This window comes from Sipha flava, unplaced genomic scaffold (genome assembly GCF_003268045.1).
Source record: "Sipha flava isolate LNK unplaced genomic scaffold, YSA_version1 275_pilon_pilon, whole genome shotgun sequence".
In the NCBI taxonomy this organism is placed as follows: Eukaryota; Metazoa; Arthropoda; class Insecta; order Hemiptera; family Aphididae; genus Sipha; species Sipha flava.
Genome location: NW_020272940.1, coordinates 20,490 through 44,209, shown reverse-complemented (window position 1 = coordinate 44,209; position 23,720 = coordinate 20,490). Strand labels below are relative to the sequence as shown.

The 23,720-nt window shown below is 29.0% G+C and overlaps 2 protein-coding genes across 2 annotated transcripts; one reads left to right on the top strand and one right to left on the bottom strand.

The window, feature by feature from the left end:
* Positions 1 to 13,049: 13,049 nt before the first annotated feature.
* LOC112685408 (tigger transposable element-derived protein 6-like) lies at positions 13,050 to 14,591 on the bottom strand. The gene is made up of 4 exons (XM_025557273.1): positions 14,510 to 14,591; positions 13,981 to 14,445; positions 13,336 to 13,852; positions 13,050 to 13,278 (listed from the first exon to the last, which is right to left on the bottom strand). Exons 1-4 carry the CDS (start codon positions 14,589 to 14,591, stop codon positions 13,050 to 13,052), a joined length of 1,293 nt encoding a protein of 430 aa, XP_025413058.1.
* A 905-nt stretch (positions 14,592 to 15,496) lies between these two features.
* LOC112685417 lies at positions 15,497 to 19,886 on the top strand. Its single transcript, XM_025557281.1, has 3 exons — positions 15,497 to 15,603; positions 17,141 to 17,179; positions 19,104 to 19,886. The coding sequence occupies exons 1-3, from the start codon at positions 15,559 to 15,561 to the stop codon at positions 19,860 to 19,862; spliced, it is 843 nt and encodes a 280-aa protein (XP_025413066.1). The 5' UTR covers positions 15,497 to 15,558; the 3' UTR covers positions 19,863 to 19,886.
* The last annotated feature ends 3,834 nt before the right edge of the window (positions 19,887 to 23,720 follow it).

Genomic DNA, 23,720 nt, shown 5'->3' with positions numbered 1-23,720 from the left:
GTGTGTATATAGGCATTGGTAGTGATGTGATGCAAACACCGCAATAATGTAATTAAAAGTTAATTAACTGTTAATATTGATCATGTGGACACATATTTGATGTACAAAAAAAAAAAAAAAGAATCATAAGTAAAAATTAATATTGAAAATTATAAATTAAAAAAGAACACACAGAAACATATAGGTATTATATAATAAAGGGTTTATGATTGTTGCGATTTTAATTTCGTAACACCGGTCGCGTTGGACATGTACAAAATTTAAGACTTTTGTTCACTGTTGTATCCCATTTTTTCTTCTAAAGGTACATGTGTATTACGTTCACAGCATTATATTTTTACGAAACGTGTAAAACGTTATTCATTCGGGCATAATAATTTCAATCATGTAGTATTATATTACAATTTATCAGGTCGTTGTTTACAAAATATAACTGACATTGATATTATTAAAACTTAGCAAACCCAATAATTTAAATGTGGACAGAATTTTAATATTCTTTGTGGTGTTTTATATTGCAATTTCTAATTCAAATTATTTTTTATGCAAATTAAATTATATCCATAAAAACTTGCTTATAGATATTCCTTTACGGTTTATAAACTTCCATATCCACGCATCGAATTTATAGATTGATGTCTCAGTCATGATCTAGTTAATAATGTCTTCTCATCATTCAGAAAAGTAATGAAAATACAACAATAAATATTATTACAGGACGGTGGTATAGAATATTTTATTGCATCATATATACGCATAATGTATATAGGTGCATACAATTTATAGTTTCTAAAATTGTAAAAAAAAAAAGAAAGTTATGAAATAAAAAATGTTTTCGAATTTTTTAAATCATTTTTTTACCATGATATGTATAACTGTACATTTTCTAAAAAAACGACTGGAAATATCTAAAAATTATCTGTTCAAAATACCACCATATGTTTCATACAGTAGATATGTACAAGTGTTCGTACAATTTTTAGAAACATTTTCTCAAATTCAAAAAAATTATAGGTAGATATGTTGTAAATTTGATAAGTTTCTCAATGCTCCGACTAAAATAAAATATATTTCTATGGTTAAAAAAATAAGAATTTCGTGTTGTGGAAAAAAAATTGATTTCTAAAGATGCCTTAGTCCTTTTCAACCAAATGCGATTTATCACCATCCGAACTTTGAATCTTCAGTGTGGACAATATGAGCAAGTCACATACACCCACCTACAGAGATATCATTGTGAGTAAAATAAACGAAATAAAAAGAGAATAGACAAAGATAACTTAAAAATGGTAGAAGACCGCATAAAATGGAGAGGTGGTAGGTACAAAGAAAGTAGATTTAGAGATGAAAGCAGATCTCATAATGAAGCGAATCTAGCAGTAAAAATGTTGATGATGTAGTGAACATGAGAAAATGCTTGTAAGTGCAAATAAAGCATAGGATCGCTCAAAGTTCAAACCATCAACGATAATAGATTAAATATGGTCAAGTAATTATATTTTATACATTTTTTGTAATTAGTAATTCATTGGAGTAAAGTGTTATATTTAAAACAGTTATTATCTCAAACAATTTAATATTCTGCATTAATACCGATACTAACAGTTTTGTTTCATTGTTTTTATTAATTTATCCACTAAGAGCAATTTACGTATATGATATTAGTTTTAAGTTTTAATTTATTACACAAGGAATTTGCTCGAACATTGTTATCTTGAAAAGATTAATTTTTAAGTAAACAGTAATTGTGATCTATAATTAACTAGTTAGATCACAACTTGAAAGTTATACTACGGACCGTAAGCGTAAATATGTTAAACAATGTTTAGGGTATTATGTTAGTATCTTCTTTGTTTAAATAAATGAATTAATTTTTTTAATCATTTTTTAATCAATAAACAAACGTGTTTTGGGGCGTAACACATCTCCACCAAAAGTATATCTTTCCCTTTTCCACCAATATCCGTTTTCACCAAATGAGATAAAATACCTTTACTTTTCATGAGTTTTTCGGATTTATGTAAAATATATATAAATATACACACAATATAATCAATAATATTGTAAATTTATTGTATTTAATTGTTTGTTAAACCGTTATCGTACTTATGTATGTACTTTTATATCAATTAACCATGATAATATTTAAATAATCAAATATTTTATGAAAAAGTAAAAAGATGGCAGTTTAAATAGTGTATTACAATTGCGTGTGTGTTAAAATAAAACGTAAATTTTAAAATTTATAATTCTGTGATGGCTAAAGTTATCGAAAGTAAACGTGGAAACAAAACACTAGTACTAAACAACTTTACATTTCTTATTGATTCAGTTAACAAATATCAACCAATATTATATATAGTTACAATTTACATAACTAAGGTATCGTAAACCATAATACATCATTTTTTTCACATTTTTATATCTGACCATTTATAATTATACCATAATAATTATTACATCGTTTTTTCACCTTTTTATACCTGAATCTTACATATTTTTATATCTTTTTTTAAATTCAATTTAACATTTTCCATCCCATTTTGTACGTATTATATAATGCCTTTACATTTATTAAATTAATAGTATATATTAAATAAAATTATAACTGTGCTATAGATTCTAATTTAAGTTTAGTATACAAATGTTTTGGTAAAAACGTAGTCAATATCTCATTTGGTGGAAACGGAATAGGTCTACTTTTGGTGGAAACGGGCATCGCCCGTGTTATGTCATGTTTGCTGTGTTTAGTATATAAATAGAATTTAAAAAGGGGAATTCACATGGGGTCAATGAGACACATCGATGTTTTATCTCGATATATCGATGTTTTGAATCAATGGTTTGTTTTCGATTAATCTATTAAACGTCGATGTTTATGTTCAAAGTGTTCGAATTTTGTTTGTATTATTTTAGTATGCAGTATATAACAATCGTTATATAGTATACACTATACATTTATAATCAGGGCTCGTAAGTTAATAAACAAAAAATGCATAAATAAGCATTCACTAACATTTGATCAAATATGCATTAAAAATCCTTAACTATGCATGAAAAAATACTTTAAGGATTTTTTAAAATAATAAGAATCATCCATTTATATTTTTAAAAGTTATATTATTTCTTTGGTTACATTTTATTAAAATTATAATTAATGAACACACGTTGTGACAAAAATAGATAGAATGCAATTGGAGAAGAGTGGAAGTGGTGCGCAATAACATTGTTTTGATGGTAAATACTGCTTTTAACATATAAAACTTAATGTCATAAAAAAATAAAAATATTGATAAAATACTAAGATTTTATAAACAAGTTCGGAAAAGTAAATAAGAATGAATTTAAACATTTATTGATCTAATTTTTTTTTTTTTTTACTTCCACGAAAAAAGATTCTGCTGAGTTTACATAAAATAATATGCGCTATTTACTCAAAAAAACTCAACTATTTGACAAATATGCCAATACACACAAAACATGCAAAAACATGCTCTATTAAACTTTAGATTTTTATTACTATTGTTATGAAACGGATTTTTATCTCAATTAGCATATTTATATATATAGCAAAAAAAAACATGTAAATATATGAACTTACGACGAACCCTGATTGTAGTATTTAATATGTATTTAAAAATATAAGTTAAACAATAGTATTTTAACTCTTGAATTTATTATTTAATCAAAAAAATAGTACACTGTACAAATAATAAGGTGTGCAATAAATAGCAGCTTTAGAGGGAAAAAATTTTTTTGCTGTTTTTAAACTTTGATGTTCTTAAAAATCGATAGTTTTTCACCGATACATCAAACACATCGATATTTAAAAAATCGATTCGTTGATATATCGAATATCGATGTTAAAACAATATTGCCCATCCCTAATTCAACAGTATTTACTTATAAATATAACAATTAGTAAATTGTATTTAAAAGAAGAATTTGCATTCCATTGGCTGTTCGTAAATTGAAAAGGTTTAATCCCTTTACCAACGCCTAAGAGTATGAATATCTAATAATATCATAATCAAGTTAGGCATACAGACTTTAAAAAAAAAAGCATGGATGTACCTATTACCTCTGGAATGTTGATTTCGATTTAATTAATTTAATACTAACAGCTTAAATTATTATTAAGTTAGTAAATAAACATGCATAAACAGTACAAAAGTTAGGTTTTAAATATATAATGATTTTAAAATGTACCTATTTGTTGTAGAAGCATTTGGATATTGGAGGCAATGATATGGTATTTTAGTTATAACTACGATTGGATATTGAACACGTGTGGTAAGTATTTTGATCAACTTGTAGGCAGTTAAAAAACCGCGGTGCATACTACTTGCGTCCTAGATTTTATTTAATACTTAAGTAAGTTGCGTTCTGAACAATAAGGTCGGTAACAAACCAAAACCTACTTATGTCTCAGTAAATAACCGGAATCGTTTGTAGAAAATATTTTGTACTTTATTAAAACGTACCATCGACATTATTGTCTGAATATACCACCTGTTAAATCTACCTTTTTTTTTGGTATATGATTTAGTGTTCGTATATTATTTGTAATCAGACTTTGTTGTCGTTTACATTTTAATATCTGAAGTTTACAAAATGATCTTATTATAGTATATTATAATAATGTACGCTCTACATATAAAACAAGTTCCATGTTAATCTCGTTGCATCACGGTAAAACTTTTAAATATAATTATACTGTTAAGCAGGGATAAAACTTTGAGGATTACATTTTATAAAATAACGTAAGTATGATTACAATATGATTAGCTTTAAAATATTCGTCTTATATTAAATACTCTTATACAAATTCATCTATTCATCTAAAATTTAATAATATTATAATACCTAACAAATGAAGTAGCGAATAAATGGTCAAAAAATAGTTGGGAATCGTTATAATATGTGCTAAATTATTAATATACATTTATTAATATAAAAATAGTGTAGACAATAAAAGTGTTAATATATACATATTTTCTACTAAAAGGTTAAATAATAATAAACAAAAATATACATAAATTATTTATAAATATAAGTTCTAATTTTTATTGCAGTGTATAAAATAATCATCCTGGCTAACATTAGAATGATTTTTTGTTTTAAATAGAAATTCTTATAAACTTAGACTATGTATTTATAACTTAAAATTACGTATATCGAATTTTTATTCAAATCAACCTAACGAAGAGTATATTTTCTCTTAGGGTATTAGTAATAGTTTAAAATTTTCTTTCATCTCATTTCCATTAATAGAGAAATTACTTTCATTATTCTTTTATTTTTAATGTGTTTTAATGTACAATTTTTTTTTTTTTTTTTTTGAAAATAAATAAATTTACAAACAGTATTAAAATAAATACCATAAGCAAATATGATAATTATATAAAATTAAATGAGAGACATTGATCAGGGAAGTTATCCAGTGATAGGATCCTTCAGGTGAGTTTCAAAGGCATTAGGCCTTTTTTACAACTCGGTAGTTTCCAAAATTGTATGCAAACGTTGAATAATGAAAATTTTTGGTTATTGTTCCATTTTTTTTTTATAGGTTTGATTGAGCATAAGCACTTGGATTCAAATAATGAACTATTGTTTGACAAGCTCATATTAATCACTTGCATCGCCATTTTAAAACGGTATCAAATTCGTTAAATTTAGCTGACGCTTGATTTAATGATAGAGCGTTAGAAAAAACTTTGCTTGTCGATATCTTATTGGTTCTCCCATAAGGATTTACAGGTAATTCAATAGATTCTTTTTTACTCTCGTCCCATTTTAAAATGGTAAATTTCCACACGTTATACTTGTATACACTGTACACATTACACGAATATGTGTATTATGTTATAAAGTCAAAGACCAAATCTTCACGAACGTGTAATTTTTAAGTTTCGCAGAGATCAAGTTCTCATTCTTTCTTAAAATTTATATTGTTCCGAAATCTCATGAAACACATTCTTGCATTGCGACCGATTTGAAAAAAGCTGAAATGTGTAAAATCAGTATAAAATTAGCGCGTTTAGTGGATATGAAACCGATTAAAGGTAACTCGACAGGGGTGATCTTGATACTCACGAACGAGGACACTGACCCTGGCAATACCAAGTAAAAATGTTGCTGTCAAAATGATTTCACAAATTAGTAACCAATTTGTAATTATTCGTAACCACAAATTTGGAATTTGTAACTTAATTACAAGTATAACCACCCAAAATCAATTTTCTATTTGCGGGTGTCAGTGTTAGTTCACTCGAACACTATACGACGTTTTTTCGAGTTTTGGTTGCTGGAGTGCTTTTTACATTTTAAATGGTAGCCGAGGAGCGAAGAAGGAATCATCATTATAATATTGCATTCGAGTATGAAATAACGTGGCAAACACGACAACAATGCGTAAATTATCGTAATAATGCGTAATCGTATTATTTTATATTTTTCTTTCAGCTACACTACAAATATAGTGCTGTTTTCATTGTCCTTTCAAAGATGAGTAGAGTCGTCCGAGAATAATTCAGTTACACGTTGTGTTACTCATAACTTATGAGTCATAAGATAGTATTATATTTTTTTATTTAATTAATTGTTGCACCATTTTTTTTTTTTTTTTGTAATTTCAATGATTTTAACAATTAGTTCAAAAATATTTCATTTTAAGAAATTTTATAACGACACAATGAAAATTTACGTTTATTTTGCCATCGTGAGAACCGAAAATGTTGAGAATCTCGACGAAGCCGTCCACTCTATTTAATGTACGCTTAAGGCGTTGACGAATTTAACGTAACAGTCCTTTTTTCTTGTGGATTCGTCAGAAACATGAAATTCGGGCATATCCTATTGTCGGGGACACAGTGCGAAACAACTATTCACACGGAAATCGACGAAAGAATAAAGTTTTCGCAGTCGCACGTGAACCGCCAACCTTCGCCTCGACGCCAGCATGTGCACTTCACGTTATTTGGACGATATTCAACTGTAAATGCGTTTAGTTACGTCGATACTTGTGTAACGGTGTTCGTGTAATATATACACCACGCGAGCAAAATGTACAACGCTAGTTTGCAGCATGTCACATGTCAATATTTAACCGTTTCCTTATTGGAAAAAAAAAATCATTGCATTCAAAAATCGCACACTTTTGATTTCGACCACAAAATGGTTGATAAACGAAAACCGCACATTTTATCGGTCATTGTGTAACGAAATACCGCATATTTATAGTGGGTTAAAACTAAGTTTTATTTTTAGTGCTAGATTAAGGATGGAATATGATAAGCTACTGTACAATAATTATGCTTACACCACGTTTTAAGTCTTTAGTCGCCACAAGTTATTAGTCAGTCTTATGTATATGTTACCGGAAAAGTTGATAATTTAGGAAATTATGACCATTCCCAATAGCGGAAGGAAATTATATCATTGTCTAGTATACGTTATAATTTTCTAACGAGATCAAGCAATGATACCATATTTTTTTTATTTAATTAAATTTAATCTGTCTACTTAAAATATTACTTTTATCAAACACAATTATTAATTAACCACCTTAAATCAATTAATTACCATATTAAATAATTAATAATCAATGAACTAATATCATTTTGGGAGGCAGCTACTCTAAATAGCATTTCCGAGGCACAAGGATGTATCTGATGTCAATGTATGACAAAATGTAAGACAGAAATGTGTGTTTGTAGATTGACATCTAGAATTTGCAACTCTAAATGTCACGGAAGTTAGCCATTTGAGAACAAAAATGAGTAACTATTTTGAAAATTTAAAAAAGCTTAAATTATACTAAAGTAATAAAAAAATGTTTGCAACACTTGATTGTTTATTGATTATTTAATAGGCTAATTTATTTATTTAAGCTGGATAATTAATAATTGTGTTTGATAAAATTAATATTTAAATTAGAAAGATTAAATTGAACTATAACAAAAAAATATGGCATATTTGCCTGATATCGTTAGGAAATGGTAACATATACTAGGAAATGATATAATTTCCTTCCACTATTAGAAATTGTCATAATTTCATAAATTATAACATTTCTGATAACATTCATACCTATACAGTAGTTAAAACATAAGTGCATTTTTCTACTGGATATTAAAATTATTGAGTTATAAAAGCAAGTGTTTATTATTTGACGGTTTTAAGTAAAGAAAATTTAGAGTGTGTAACTGTGGAAGTATGGTTTAGCGATGTTTTATTAAAAACTGAACGTCCACGGTTATAACATGCAGTCTAATGAAGAATATTCTAAAAACTAAAAACGCATATAAACATGAACCGGTAAAAATAGTGAAAATTCAAATACAAGATGTACGTAATGAATGTAAACACAAGGCTTCTAATAACATTCGTGAAAAATATCAAAAAACAATTTGCAAGGATGTGTCATCTGTAGAAAATAATACAATTATAGAAAGCAATGACGTAAGTTTAATTAGGATGTCTATATATTATGAACGTAGGAAACTTTTACCAGTTTTACCGAAAAGTTTGAAAGATGCTCTAAACTTTTTTTTTTTAAATTGCGATATTTTAACCTGTCAAAACAAAAAAATTCACCAATGGACATAAACAAAATGAAATTATAACTATACGCGGATGGAGTCGGAATTATTTTTTTCCTTTTATTTTTAGCTTAATTATACTCATTTTAAGGAGCATTTGCTTAAATGTTTTTTTTTTTAAATTAATATTTTAAAAGTTATAACATTTTAATTTTTATACTTCAATAAATAATAATTGGGATTGAAATCATAAGCGTGCAGTTTTAGGATATAAAAATTTAAAAAATGTTGCGGTTTTGTTCTGTATTTCATCTCAAATGTACGGTTTTAGGAATTAACTTAACATGTCTACTCAGATAGCTGCTGCTGTACATATTTAAATTTTCTTAGCTTTAAAGACACTTATTGGATGATACTGTTATTGATGAACAAGCTGATATGTTATAAGAAATGGAAACCCAAAAATATTTCTTCAATACTTTATTAAAATTATCTTAATTAAAATGATTCTATAATATTTCTTTAGTATGGTACATTTATATCAGTGTTGGGAAAGTTTTTTTTAAAAAGGAACTCGTTCCTGTTCCTTGTTCTTGTTGTAAATAAGAAACTCGTTCCCGTTCTTCGTTATTGATGTAAAAAAGATACTTGTTCCTGTTTCTCAACGTTTTCCCAATTCCTTTAATTTTTTTTTGTATTATTTGAGTTATTGCCAATGGTGTTTTTTTGTGGATTACTTTTTAACTAAAAATAATCGATTAATTTTAATGTTCAATCCTTTTTCTGATAAGTAGTTAATTCAACATTGAAGGTAAATTTCTCTCTTATCGGTCCGCCACCCAAAGGTGTTCACCCCGTGGTAACATCGTTTATATCACAGTTATTCAACCGTGATATACATTAACATATTACATCTTGTATGCTAATCTCCAAATAATTAAGGTAAAAGATTTAATATATTCACGATACGTCCTGAGTTTGAGTTTGTGGCAATTTATTAATGTACTGACCAAATAACTGACATTAAATAATTTTATACTTTAGAAAATATTATTATAAAAAAAAAAAATGTTTTTTTTCCTTTTCACAATTTGAGGAACGAACATGTTCGTTCAAGTTTCTCGAAAATAGGAACTCTTTCCCGTTTTCTTGTTCCAATATGTGAAAAGGAACGCGTTCCCAACTTCGTTCCTAAGGCGTTTCCTCCCAACACTGGGTACATAGACTCTAATCTCTCAAACGTTGTGTGAATCAAAAAGTTTTGATAAAAGTCGACTTTATGGGTAGATTATAAAAATCAACTAATGTTTACTATTTTCAATCGTCAAGAACATCGTCAATGCAACGACGGATGTTTTGTTTCAAATTTATTTTCGCGAACGCGTGAATAAAATTCGTAACCCGTTCTTTGATTGAAATACCAGCAGTTGGCCGATTGTTGCATAAATATGATGCAAGTCCGTCGATGCGTTCGTCAACTTAACACGAAACGCGTTGCAGTCGCATGTTCCGCAAATGCGTACGCATCTTTTTATCGATTACCAGGTCACGGAGAGGAATTCGTGGTCTATTACAAGTACGGAAATCATTGATTCCTCGCGCTTACCTTATGGCTCCGTAAACTATCGAACAACAGCTAGTAGAACATCATTATGAATCTGTCCTGTTCACATTGTACGTAACACAAATATACCGTTCGGGAGAAGAAACTAACGTAGTAGCCAGCTAACTCCAATTTCCTAATTTACTTTTTTGATGTAAATTGCGTCTCGTATTTATTATTACTTTTATTGATTTTTTTTTTTTTTTTTTACTAGTTGATTATTAATCTATATACTATTTATTTTATGTCCATGTTGAATGGAATAAAAATTTGGGCCGAGTAATTTTTTTCGTTTCTAATTCTCCTAATTTTTTTTTCTTACATATAGGTGTATTCTTCTATTTCCATCGTTATTCTGTTTCTTGAGTCCTGACTTCTTACCGCTATATAAGTTTCATACTTCTTATATATTTTTTAAATGATTATAAAATTAAAAATATTTAGGTCAAGAAAATGAAATGAACTATTTAATAATTTACGAAATGTTTCACAATTGTTTGTCGTGTGTATTTTCGATGGTTAATTCTTGTATTCATGTAGAAATTCATCGTTATTGATTTATATACGATTCTAATATATAGCCTGCAGGTTCTAATACTCAAGCATCTTGTGGATGTGTTAACATGAGGTCTTCTGTAGTACAGTTTTCAACATATTGTAGAATTTAAAAAGTTAAGTCCGAAAAAGAGGTGTCAAAAATTACTTTATACAGTATTGAAATAACTATTGTATCATATATTAATTAATTAAGAAAATAGATATTAATAATTGTTGAATTTTTTGCACCAATTTATCCCTATGTGGAATCTACACCCCATCACTTGAATAGAAAGACAAATGGTTTATGTACGGGCAGAAACATGGTTCGCAATTTATTTAGGTAACTGAAAATATGGACCGCGACTTATATATGTCATCGGCACCTTTATTTATCGGGGAGCAGCTTATGTATATTCATCGAATACGCGTGGGAAGACCGTGAACCGAGTGGATCGCTGTAAATTGCGGCCTATTTTTAATTTTTTATGTATATTGCGGCCCGGGCATATTTTGTACATACGTAAACTGTGGTCTGGCTAGATTTTATATGTACGTTAATTGCGACCTGGGTATATTTTATACATACGTAAATTGTGGTCTGGATATAATTTTTATTACCTACTCAAATATTTTTTATTTATAAGTAATAATTACGTTTAATCAACTATACGTCTTGAGTAGTTAAAGATTCGACATCAGCATTTTTTAATTCAGAATGAATAATTTTATATGGCCTAGTAAACATATCATCAACGGCTTTTATTTTAAACTGTTGTTAAGTTGCTGTCGATTTATTATTTGTTCCGAAATTTTCAAATGACTTGTATAATCTTTAAAACTATCCATACAAATATTACTATCATTAAATTTCAAAAAATACTTACACGTGTTAACTGTGCAACACCAGCGCTGATATCATTTTTTAGCATTTTGTGAAAACGAAATTTGAAACCATCAACTATTTTCAACGTTTTATTCCTTTCGCTTTTTATAACGTACATTTTTATTAAATTGAAAAAAAAATGTAAACTGTAGATTGCATATCATAGGCGCACATTTGGTTGAAATTTTGGGGAGGCTATAATAATTCAATGTAAAATAACCCACAGGGGTTTCGCCTCCACACCCCCTTTCCATGCTTATTACAAAACTTATTACTGTTAAAAATATAGATATGTTCATTTTATTGTATATTATATATTGTATCTTATTATGTTTTATTAAAAAAAAAGCCCTAAATAACGTATATTTAAAAATAATTAATATTTTATTTTAATAACAAATATCTCTTTATATCCGCAAAAATATTCAAAATATCATCACTTTTTGTATTTTTGAATATATAGTATTAAAAGATCACTGAATCTATCTTGAACAAACGATGTCCTTAGCCAAGTTTTTATTTTTTTCATTGCACCGAAACTTCTTTAACAAGTAGCCCAACTAATTCGTTATTGTTAATGCTATTGTAAATAGTTTTTTATTATTTCTTATTTTACGATTTCGAAAAAACGAACAGATAATAAAAAAAAACAATTAATAACATTTTTAACAAAGTTTCGATTTTGGAATTGCTATTAAAATATTTGGGGGGGGGGCTAAGCCTATGTCCGCCTTTGCTGCATATAGATTGTAGAGCAACGTAAAACCTCAAGCGTAAGGTCTTCGATCAAATACACACTGGTTGCTAGTAATATATTATATTAGTGAACATATTATTATAATCTATATCGATCAATCAGAGATTAATACTTATCTTTAAATTGTACAGCCGACCGGAAATCGGAATATCTCAGGCCGCAATTGACGTACATTTCAAATACACCTGGGACACAATTTACGTATGTTTTAGGCTAAACACACATGGGCCACTTTAAAACCACACCACAACCACAAAGTGGTGGTCGTTCGTGGGTGATATATTAATTACATGTAAGGTAATATGAAAAACGCAGTCGAACACAGACGGACCACTTTCGGACCACTTTCCAACGGTAGTCTCATCGTGTCGCATGTATCACCCACGAATGATGTGGTTTTTTTAAAACCAATACGCCACGCGATATACAGTAGAATCCGCTTAATTGGGACACATTGGGCGGTGGCCTATTTGTCCCCATTATCCGACTGTCCCGATTAACCGAATAACTAATAAACCGAAACTATTAAAGTGCATATATGTACATACATAATAACTTTATTTAAAAAATACATACATACATACTTAATTCATACTTTATTTAAAAATTACATATTTTCATTATTATTAGCAGTAGTATATTATATTTACTATTTAGTATTATTATATTGTAAATTAATTAGATTATTATTTTATTATACATTAATTGATTAACATACTTAATTTATATTTTGTTAGGCTGCAGAAAATCGTTCATTCTTTTTTGCTGTAATTTATTAAGACTTTGCTTATTGATAAAATCTGCACAAACGTCTAACGAAGTTGTTGGAACATTTCCGTTTTCAATTTGTATAAAATATAGTCTCAGCTGATCAATGCACTTTTCTGCTTCTTTTGTTGTAATTTTGACGGGCTGAACGTTGTCATCGTCATCGCTTTCTTCATTTTGCAGACTTTTTTCAGCAATTTCATCAAGAATATTATCGTAATTTTTATTGTCATTGAAGCACTGCATACCATCATCAATTTTTATAAATAACTCCCCATTTTCTACGCATTGCATTACGTCATTTTCAATAGAAAAAATGGGAGGAATAGGTAAATCAATCAGTGGTATGAAACCGCAATGTGCAAAACAATGCTGAATCGTAACAGATGACACTTTTCTCCAGCTGTCAGCGATAAATTGTATTGCTTGTAGAATGTTTATTTTAGAACTGATATCTATAGCACATGTAGATGGAGTTACTAAATTATTTTCAATAGCCTTTAAAATGTATGTTACCAGTAGTCCACGGTAATGAGTTTTTAAATTCTTAATGATCCCCATATCGAATGGTTGAATGATAGAAGTAGTATTTGGAGGAAGAAATTCAAGTGTGATATTTTTTAAATCTATCAAGTTTCGATGTGGTCCAGCATTATCAACAGTTAATAAAATTTTCCTTGATTGTTTTCCAAGCTCTTTGTCCCAGTCTTTCAACCACGATGTAAATATTTCTGCTGTCATCCATGCATTTTTATTCGCTAAATAAGAAACAGGTAAGTTTGTTATTTTTATATTTTTAAAACATCTTGGCTTTGCGGATTTTCCAATTATTAACAGTTTTTTTTATCTGTGCCTGCCATATTACAACAACATAAAACTGTTATACGATCCATAGATTTTTTTGATCCCTCAAGTGTTTCACGTTTATAGCACAAAGAACCATCCGGAGTCGCTCGGTAGAATAAACCAGTTTCATCGGCATTATAAATGTCCTGAGGAGAAAAATTTTTAAGAATTTCCGGTAATTTAGCTAAAGACCATTCATTAGCTCCGTTTGTATCAGCACTTGATTTTTCTCCGTGAAATCGCTTGAATTTAATATTATTCCGATCCTTCCAACGAATTATCCAACCTTCTGTGGCCTTAAAATCACTATGTCCAATTTTTTCTGCAAAAAATTCAGCTTTCTGTTGTAACATGGGGCCCAAAATACGAACACCGCGTTCTGTAACAGCAGAAAACCATTCGTTCATAGCTTTGTCTACTATGGGATCTTTGCCTTCTCGTTTTCTTTTTCTATTTACAGGTGCACTTTTGTTGTCATTTAATTTTTCATATTGTTCTCGAATATCTTTTTCATTATTTTTTAATCGGCTTAGTACCGATTTAGACGTGCCTATTATTTTTCAACTCACGAAGACTAGTACTATGAGGTTGGGCCTTAATTTTTTCCAGTATAGAAATTTTTTCGATTAATGTTAAATCTTTACGAGACATAATTGTTACGTATTAACACAAACTGGGAAACGCACTAAAAACGCACATACATTAATACACCGAGACGAAAGAACGTGAACTAAAAGTTTTCGATTTTGTACGTAGGCTAGTGGACTTATATCATGGTAGTTAAAAAAAAAAGAAATAATTGACATAATTGACGTAAGATTTACGCACATTACCAATATGTGTATTATACATAAACGTGTGTATATAAAATATAATAGAATCATAAAGATTACAGTTTCGATAAGAATATCGATCAAAATATCTAGTTCGATATTCTTATCGAAACTGTAATCTTAATGGTTCTATTATATTTTATATACACAAAATATCAAAATATCTAGTTAGACACTTTTATTTTTGTCCCTTATAACCGATGGCTTGTCCCTAATATACGAAGTTAAATTGCCTTAAAGGAATACATTCGTTCGGGACTATGCCAATTTGTCCCCATTAAGTGGTTGTCCCTTTTAAGCGGTGTCCCAATTAAGCGGATTCCACTGTATTACAAAGTTACTAATTTTGTAGTTATAATTTTTCTCAGCTTTCCAGTTCATACGTCTATTAAAAATGATTCACACTTAATTAACTATCTAATAATAAACGGGTTTTTTTTTTTTTTTTTAGATTCGAAAAATATTACTAAATTACCACTGACAGACCACCAAAACAACACAATAATTGGAAAATACAATGTGACACGTTTTTCATTATTTCAATACAATAGGTATTTAGTAGGGTTTTTGCGTGTCGGTGAATTAGGAGTTATGTTAAAAGCAGTGTATTAATATAAAAAACAAATAACAAAGCAAATTGAAATGTTGCCAAACACGACACGTGTTTAATAATTATTGTGCTACGGGACAATTATGTACTAAACATAAGTTGTATAAATACTTAAGTGAAATGAAGGAAAAAATTTAGAAGTACTTTTTTTCAAGTTTTGGCAAAACATTTCAAAATGAGAACGTTGTATATAATGTGTACGGTCGTGACCGTTTTGCAGGTAATAATTTATTGATTTACCTATGATTATTATTATAAACTAAACTGAATTACACACAATACATTTATTTTAAATTATAAAAAAATTAATTAATTTTCTTCGCAGAATATTTTCTAAAACTATTCAATAAAAATGTTGAAATAACTAATTAAATAATTTTTAATTTCGAATAAGTATGACTAGTTATTATCATATTGGATTAAAATTGCAGTTCGTTCATATGAAAATAAAACTATGGTAAAATCGATTTCTACTATTTCAACTTGTTACGTTACGATTGTGTTTATTATTGTTTAAAGAATCTTGTTTTAAACAAAATATCACGTAAAGAACCAACGTCAATGTCATCAATCATAAATATATTGAGTTTAGCACGTCAATTCAAAAACACTATTGTTCGTCTAACGTATTTGAGAACCAATCAAATAGCAGGTAAACTGTAAAAATATGTTTAAAATAATCTGTGGATGGGCAGAAAAAACTACCACCATGATTTCAGTCAGTTGACGTTCTATTTGCATCACCTATTTTGTATCATATCAAAGTCCTTTCAAACTTTAATATGACAGAAAACAATAATAAATAATTGAGCTCCAAGTTATTTTATTGCTTTCTATCGAAAAACACAACATTATATCATTTAATATAAAGCCAATACGAAACGAAGAGCAACAATACATTTTCACTGTATGGTGCTTGTATTTTGTTTGACAAATATTTATGTTTTTTGGAATAATCCAAAAAGAAAAAGAGAAGACTTAGTAAAAAAAGGGAAAATAGAAATTATAAAATGTTTTGTTCTTGATAGGCCGGATAATTTTTTTTAAATTTAAAATTTAATATAAAATCATTGTTTTTTAAAAATTTATCTGCTTTTTATCCAAATTAATTATGATTATTTTTTAAAAAAATAATTTTAGTTGAGTTCATTTGTATCTCTATCTAAATCGATTTTTAGTATACTATCTTTACTTTTATCTAGATAAAAAAGTATTTATTTAGGTTCAACTCTGTTTATGACTAATTAGATGTTATGTGAGGTTGAATTTAAGTGAAATAGACACAGCATTTAGTGAACTGATACTGGATACTTCGACACTTGCACAGATAACTCAAATCGTTAAGTGAAATTAAAAGTGAAATAATCACAGGTAGCAATAACTTGTTACAAAAAACTCCTTGAAGGGTCCCGGTGGTCGGTTCGCATATATTTCCAAGAGCTAAATACGCACACACTAACGACTTATCGACCTTTGGGCAAGAGAGAGAAAAAAGATTTTGCATCCTTGTTATGGAGGGAAGTATGTCGGAATGGACCTTGGATGGATCCTTTGAAAATTTGATCTACTTTAGATGTCAATGGTGTATTGTTAGATTAGGCCCTTATTACTAGAATTGTGTTCTCTGTGCGCGCATCGAAAGAATCATTATTTATGACATGTTATATAGTCAAATGATGCACATCTTTACATAAGTGTATTTATATATAAAAAAAACAATTAATGTTGAAATATTAAAATAAATAGTTATTTTTCAGATTTTAGATTTTTCTATCAACGGAGTGTCAGCTGCAGAGGTAAATTACATTTTTTTCTTAAATAAACTTAATCATATTGATCTGAAATTTTCAACTATTTTGTACCTCAGTACCTAATACTTACAAGTTTCAAATTTTAAAAATTTGGATGTTATATTAGTTATATTAGAAAAATCTTAAAATATAGTTATAATCAGGGTTCATGCCCTAAAAAGTGCTTAAATAAGCATGCATTAATGCACTTAAAATTGGCAAAATATGCTTTGAAATATGCCTTAAAAAGTTAAAAATATGCATTTATATGAATTAAATATCTAAAATTATGTACTTAAAAAATTCTTATTTAAAAAAATCATTAATCATTTTTAAAATAACATGAATTATCCTTTTATTTTTTTATAGCTATATTTCATTCTTTTATGTAACATTTAAAAAAAAATAGATATTATTTAATACTATACCTTAAGCTTTCGTGAACTGCGTATAATGTACGTCTTTGTCAGTAATTCATTTTAAATCTAAAACTTTTGAAATTAATTTATTCATTAAATGTACGAGTATCAAAACGATAACAAAAGAAAAGATAATAAAATTTCTATTTTTAATTTTATTTATATTTTCCATTTGAATTTTTGATAGATTCTAATAGAATGTTGTATAATATGCCCGATAAAATAGAAATATGCAGAAATATGCTAAATATACAAAAACATGCCAAATATGCAAAACAAGATTTCACATACTTAACCGTGGTACCTTGAAATGGATTTCTTTATCACCTAGCATTAAATACAACTTAGCAAAATTGATATGCAAATGCATGAACTTATGAGCCCTGGTTATAATTAAGAACTAAATGTATGAAGTTAAGTTCGGTGATTTATTAACTTGATACATAATATTAATAACAATATTTTTTTTTAATTCCTTTGCGCACTTATGAGTTTTTCTAGTATTGCGGCCTAACCATCCTTAATATAAACGATACACCCTTTAAAAATTCGTAAAAATAATAAAAAATTAAGTCATCTTAATTCAAAAACAATGTAACAGTTTAATAAAGGGTATTTCTTACGCTTTGAAGTACCAAATGTAGTTTTTTCAATTAAAAATCAATATTTAATCTCATAAAATAAGATGTAAAATCAAAAATAATTCGACTAGTTTAGGATAACAGATAACCTATCTACTTTATTTACATGGATGTAAGAATATAAAATACTTTAATAACCGTTTTTATTTTCTCATTAGGTATGAAATGAGTTAAATTAAGTTTTTCTATTACAAAGAATTGTTAGTAGTATTTTAAAAAAATAGTTAAAAATAATCAAATTATATGGAGGTACAAAATATTACATATATTTTGAAATAACGATATACTTATATTCAACGGGTTGCTCTTTTTAAGTGCTAAGATGTGATTATATTATTCTTACCCGCGAATAAAATCGAACGCTGTGTGTTTCTACCCTATACCTAAAATGATAAAGTTTCAATTGCTATCTGGTATCTGGTTTTGAAAGGTTTCACTGCAATTATTGTTACCAGTAATTTGACGGCTGATATAATACTGCAATCGTTAAGAAAAATACTGCGTTTATATACATGTAGTATAATTATTTTCTGCACCTGTAACACGCGAATCATCATTATACTATTCAGATGGATTTTGAAAAACTTTCCGGCAGCAATGTTCGGACAATGCTCTCAAAAAGTATAACGTAGTGGAGGGTACATCAGCTAGTATTAATGCTGGATTTAGACATGGGGTAGGGTTTGAGAGAATGTATCGTTGAGAATGTAATCGTTATTTTCTATACACTGTCATTACGTACTCGTACAAATATAGAGTACGTTGAATTAAAATTTTAAATTTACCGTTGAATTATTTTGGGACTCTGGACTAGAACTACTCACTTAGCACTCTCCTACAAATTATTATATTATATTGTTTCTAAATCAGGGAATGGTCAATGAAGAACGAACTATACGAAAAAGGATTATAACAGAAACATCAAACGACGAAACGCAATCGGGAGTGAAGCCCCGAGCTTTGGGTGATAATCCAAAGAAAAAGAAAAAGTCAGTTACATCACCACCGTCGGAAGAAGAAAAAGAAAATGAGAACGAAAACAGACAAGATTCACAACAGCAGCCGACCAATCCCACGGATGCTTTTAGAAATCTAGGCAAAACTACAGTGGAAGAATTCAAAAACCGAGGAACAGACATAGTGAACGGATCAACTGGCATGGTGAAAATGATGAGTAGAAAGACGAAGGCGATAGGAGACTTAATGGGGAAGCAGATGAGGAACGTGGAGGATGTGACCATCGATGGTATCCGCATGGTTTCGGATGCTGGAGACGGCTTGACGAGGGGGACGAGACATGTGATGAACAGCACCAAGGAACTCGCTAAAGAGGGAGGGAGTCAGGCATATGAAGGGTTGAGGGCGATAACGGGCTTGACGAAGAGCACGACGAAAATGGCCGGCACCGCGATAAATTCACCCATGTCTATGGCCGGTGACTGGATCGGTGTGGGCAGAAATGCGTTCGCCATACCGATGAGATTTTCCAGGACCGCTTCCACACAGATAAATAAGAGACTGTTTGGAGACAACGAAAACCAGGACGACGACAAACAAGAAAATAAGGAAGAGGAAAATGAGGAAGAGGAAAAACCAAAACCAAAAACTAAGAGAACTAATAAAAAATAATGCAAAATATTAAGAATATAAAGTATGATGTGGTCACAAACACAAATTAATATTTAAATAAATATGTACTTTAAAAAAATTTACATTATTCGGCTTATTTATAGGAGATGCTATAGTAACTTACTACTGTTACACACTACCACGGGGGTGAATATTATATCACGTTATAAACTGTAAGCTTTGAATTGTACAGCTCCAAGAATGGAGTGTACGGTTTAGAAATGGAAACTTTACAGATTACGGGATACGTTTTACATTTAATTTTGTATATTAAAGAAATAAATATTTTAATATATTTAGCAAATGCGTTACAAATCGATAATGGTGGCTGGATAAGATAACCATTGTATAGAATGGACGAGGTGTAATTCACAGGATAGAAATAAATAAAGAAGTAATAATTTGTTGAACATCATAGTGTACCTACATATGCCTCAGGTTTCATAGAAAAAATGTTGAAAATGTTCCACCAATAGAAATAAAAAAACATTCCTAGAATTTTAAGTATGATATAAATAATTTTTTTATATGGTTATTAAACAATCAATTGGCCAATAATGAAACAAATGAATCATCTAATAAACATTTTTCTATATTCAGAAACATTTGCTAATTTTTTATAAGATAAGATATAAATAAGATATGAAATTATCGTCAAAATTAAGTACAACAGTTGAAATATTATTTCTTTTATTTCTTTTATTATTTATTGATCAATCCTAATTGTTTTATTGCTTTTTCAATTTGGTTAGGTTAACTTTATAAAATAAGCGGTCATACAAAACATGATTTTGTATTTGCTCTTTATAAATTAAATTTAACAACTCAATCATTTTATAATATTCAGATGTATTTGGTTTGCATTATTGTATAGATTTATTCTGATCTACTAATTTATAATAAAAATATAATTTCAGAAGATACCCAATAAAATCTGTAGTACTAAAAAATTAAATACTATTAGTTATATAAAAATATTGTTGTGACCCGATCCGATTCCCACCACGCAGAGTGGTTGGTGACACTGATAAGGCGCTGTCTATCGCAACGAGAGTGTTTGTGTGCGCATGCACAAATGATGTGCCGGCCGTTATACAACCACCACGAAGTCGCACACATTGTTTTTTCTGTCGTCGCCGTTCTTTTTCTAAGTTTTTACAATCGCCATTGCGGGCGTTACGTGGTAGTTAAATTTACCGTTCGCCGCATGTAGCTGATTTGATATAGGCGTTCGACATTGTGCGGATCTTGACGATGCTGCAATGTTTCACATGTATATTTGCCATTCGTCATATTGTATGATACCGAGTCGGGATCATCGCTATTTGTTGGTTACGCGTCGATTGATGTCAATAACAATCCACTCCCACGATATTACCAGGTCAGACGTATCAAAAATATTGTTGTCACTGTTTTTATCAATATTATTCACTAATTTGTTTACTAGTGTTATTGTTTACATTATTAATTGTATTTTGTTAGGACTAACATAAGTTAAGCTATTCTCTTGTACAAAATTTATTTGACGATAGTATATATCAATAAATCTTACAGTCCACTATTACATGTTTTTATGAATTTAAAATTAATTGCATAGCACCCAGCCCAAAAAAAAGGTCGATTTATCAATCGTGTTCATTAAACCGAATTTCGCGACCAAACAAATATTTAGTTAGTATTTTTTTAAATACATTTTTAAACTATTATTCCCATTTTTATATAAATACCTTAAAATAAATGGCATAGCTGAAGGATAGGTAAATGGTAGCTAACCTCAATCTGTAATCTTTTCAGTAGTCAATAAAATATTTAAAAACCAATTCAATATGTACCTACATGTATATTGTATATCTAATATGTGTAACAAAATAACATTATTTGATTAACATTAATATTGTTCGTACTTTTATATTTGGTGGCCCGCTTTAAGAAAATTATTTACCAAAGTAGCCAGCCGAGGAAAAAAGTTGGACATCACTGGTCTAGAGAATTGTCATTTGAGATGATTAATTATATTAACGACCATTTTCATCTAATGCAGTGGTTTCCAAACTTTTTTTCAGTGTCAACGTCAACGTTATGAAAAGATTATGTTGATGAAATTCATGAAAATAAAATTAAAAAAATTAAGGATTATGTTCAAAATAAATGTATTTGGGTATTTGTTTAAATGCAATTGGTATTTGTTTAAATGCAATTAATGAAACTACCGATATCATAGGTAGATATGTAGCCAATTTTGTAATTGGCATTTTAAATGAAACTGGGAGTTGTATTATTTTTCTTTTACATTCCGAGCAGCTGGAAAAATGTAATCATTCTACAATTTACTAATTATTTGATAGATTAATGAACTTAATTTGGTCTAACGGTATTCAGCACGATAAAGTATTGTTGTTTCTAAGCGACGCTACTCCCTATTTGGTAAAAGCTGGGGAAGCAATTAAATTATTTTATCCAAAAATTATACACGTTACGTATTTGGCCCATGGATTTCATAGGATCGCAGAAATTGTACGAACAGGATATCCAAAAGTTGACAAACTTATCGCAAATGTAAAAAAGATTTTCCGCAAAGCACCTTCTCGCATTCAATATTTTAAATCAATAGCCTCATCATTATCTCTACCACCTGAACCAATTTTGATAAGATGGGGTACTTGGATTAAGGCAGCTATTACTGTGAAAATTTTGAGCATATAAAATTAATCATCAATTATTTTGATGACAATGATGCAGTTTCAATAATAAAATTCAAAAAAGTATCTCTCGGATCAAAATATTGAAGCACAACTAGTATTCATAAAATCAAATTTTGGATTTTTACCAGATTTAATAACAAGACTTGAAAAACAAGAAATTCCACTGATGGATTCAATTTCTATTATCGAAGAAGCCAAAGAAAAATTAATTCAAATTAATGGAGAAATGAGGAAAATAATAAGAATTAAGATTGAATCTATTTTATCAAAAAAAAAAAAAAAATAAAGGGTATCAAACAGTTTTAAAAATATCAGATACAGTAGAGCCTCGATAGTCCGGACGAATTCAGACCGAGCATCGTCCGGATTACCGGAGGTTTCTCAAGATTACCTACTCAAATGACTAAGATTATATTTTTAATTTCGCCATCTTTATATTAAATGCATTTTAAATTATAAGAATAATAAACAACTTAAATTAAAACTAAACTAATGAATTACAAAAAAAAAAGAAAAAAGTTTATTATAATATGTAGAACTTAAGTATAATAATCGGTAATTTTTTTCTGAATAGTACTTTTAATTTTCATTTCAAAAGCGAGTTCTCTTAATCGACGTACCAACAAAATATTAGTGCTATCCATGTTCTCATCTTCCGCTCATTGCAATACACTATTCAGTGCACTCACAGATTTTAAAGGAGAAACTTTACTTGTACTGATTGAACCACTTTCATCCTCGTCGTCAATATCATCCTCTTTTGCTGCAATTTGTAGAATTTGATCATCAGTTAAGATTTTATGATTCGCTAAATTTTCGTCTGCGCCACGGCAAGCCCATTCCTGTGCTTGAAAATCAGACATTTTATTCATACATGTTTCCTGTATCTGGTTTATGAGTGTAGAAAGTTGAATGTCATTAATTTCAAAAACTTCGTCGATTTTATTTTCTGTTTGGAAAGGAAGTGTTTCCACGATTTCTTTATGAGCATTGGCGGAACCAAATTCCAACAATTTGCAAGACTAAAAACTGCGTCTTTTAAATTTATGGCCTTTAGAGCATCAATAAGGTTTTCACCATGCACCGGATCAGCCAAGAACATTGACTAAGAGAGACTTACGACAGTTTAATTTAATATTCTGAATTACATTTTGAT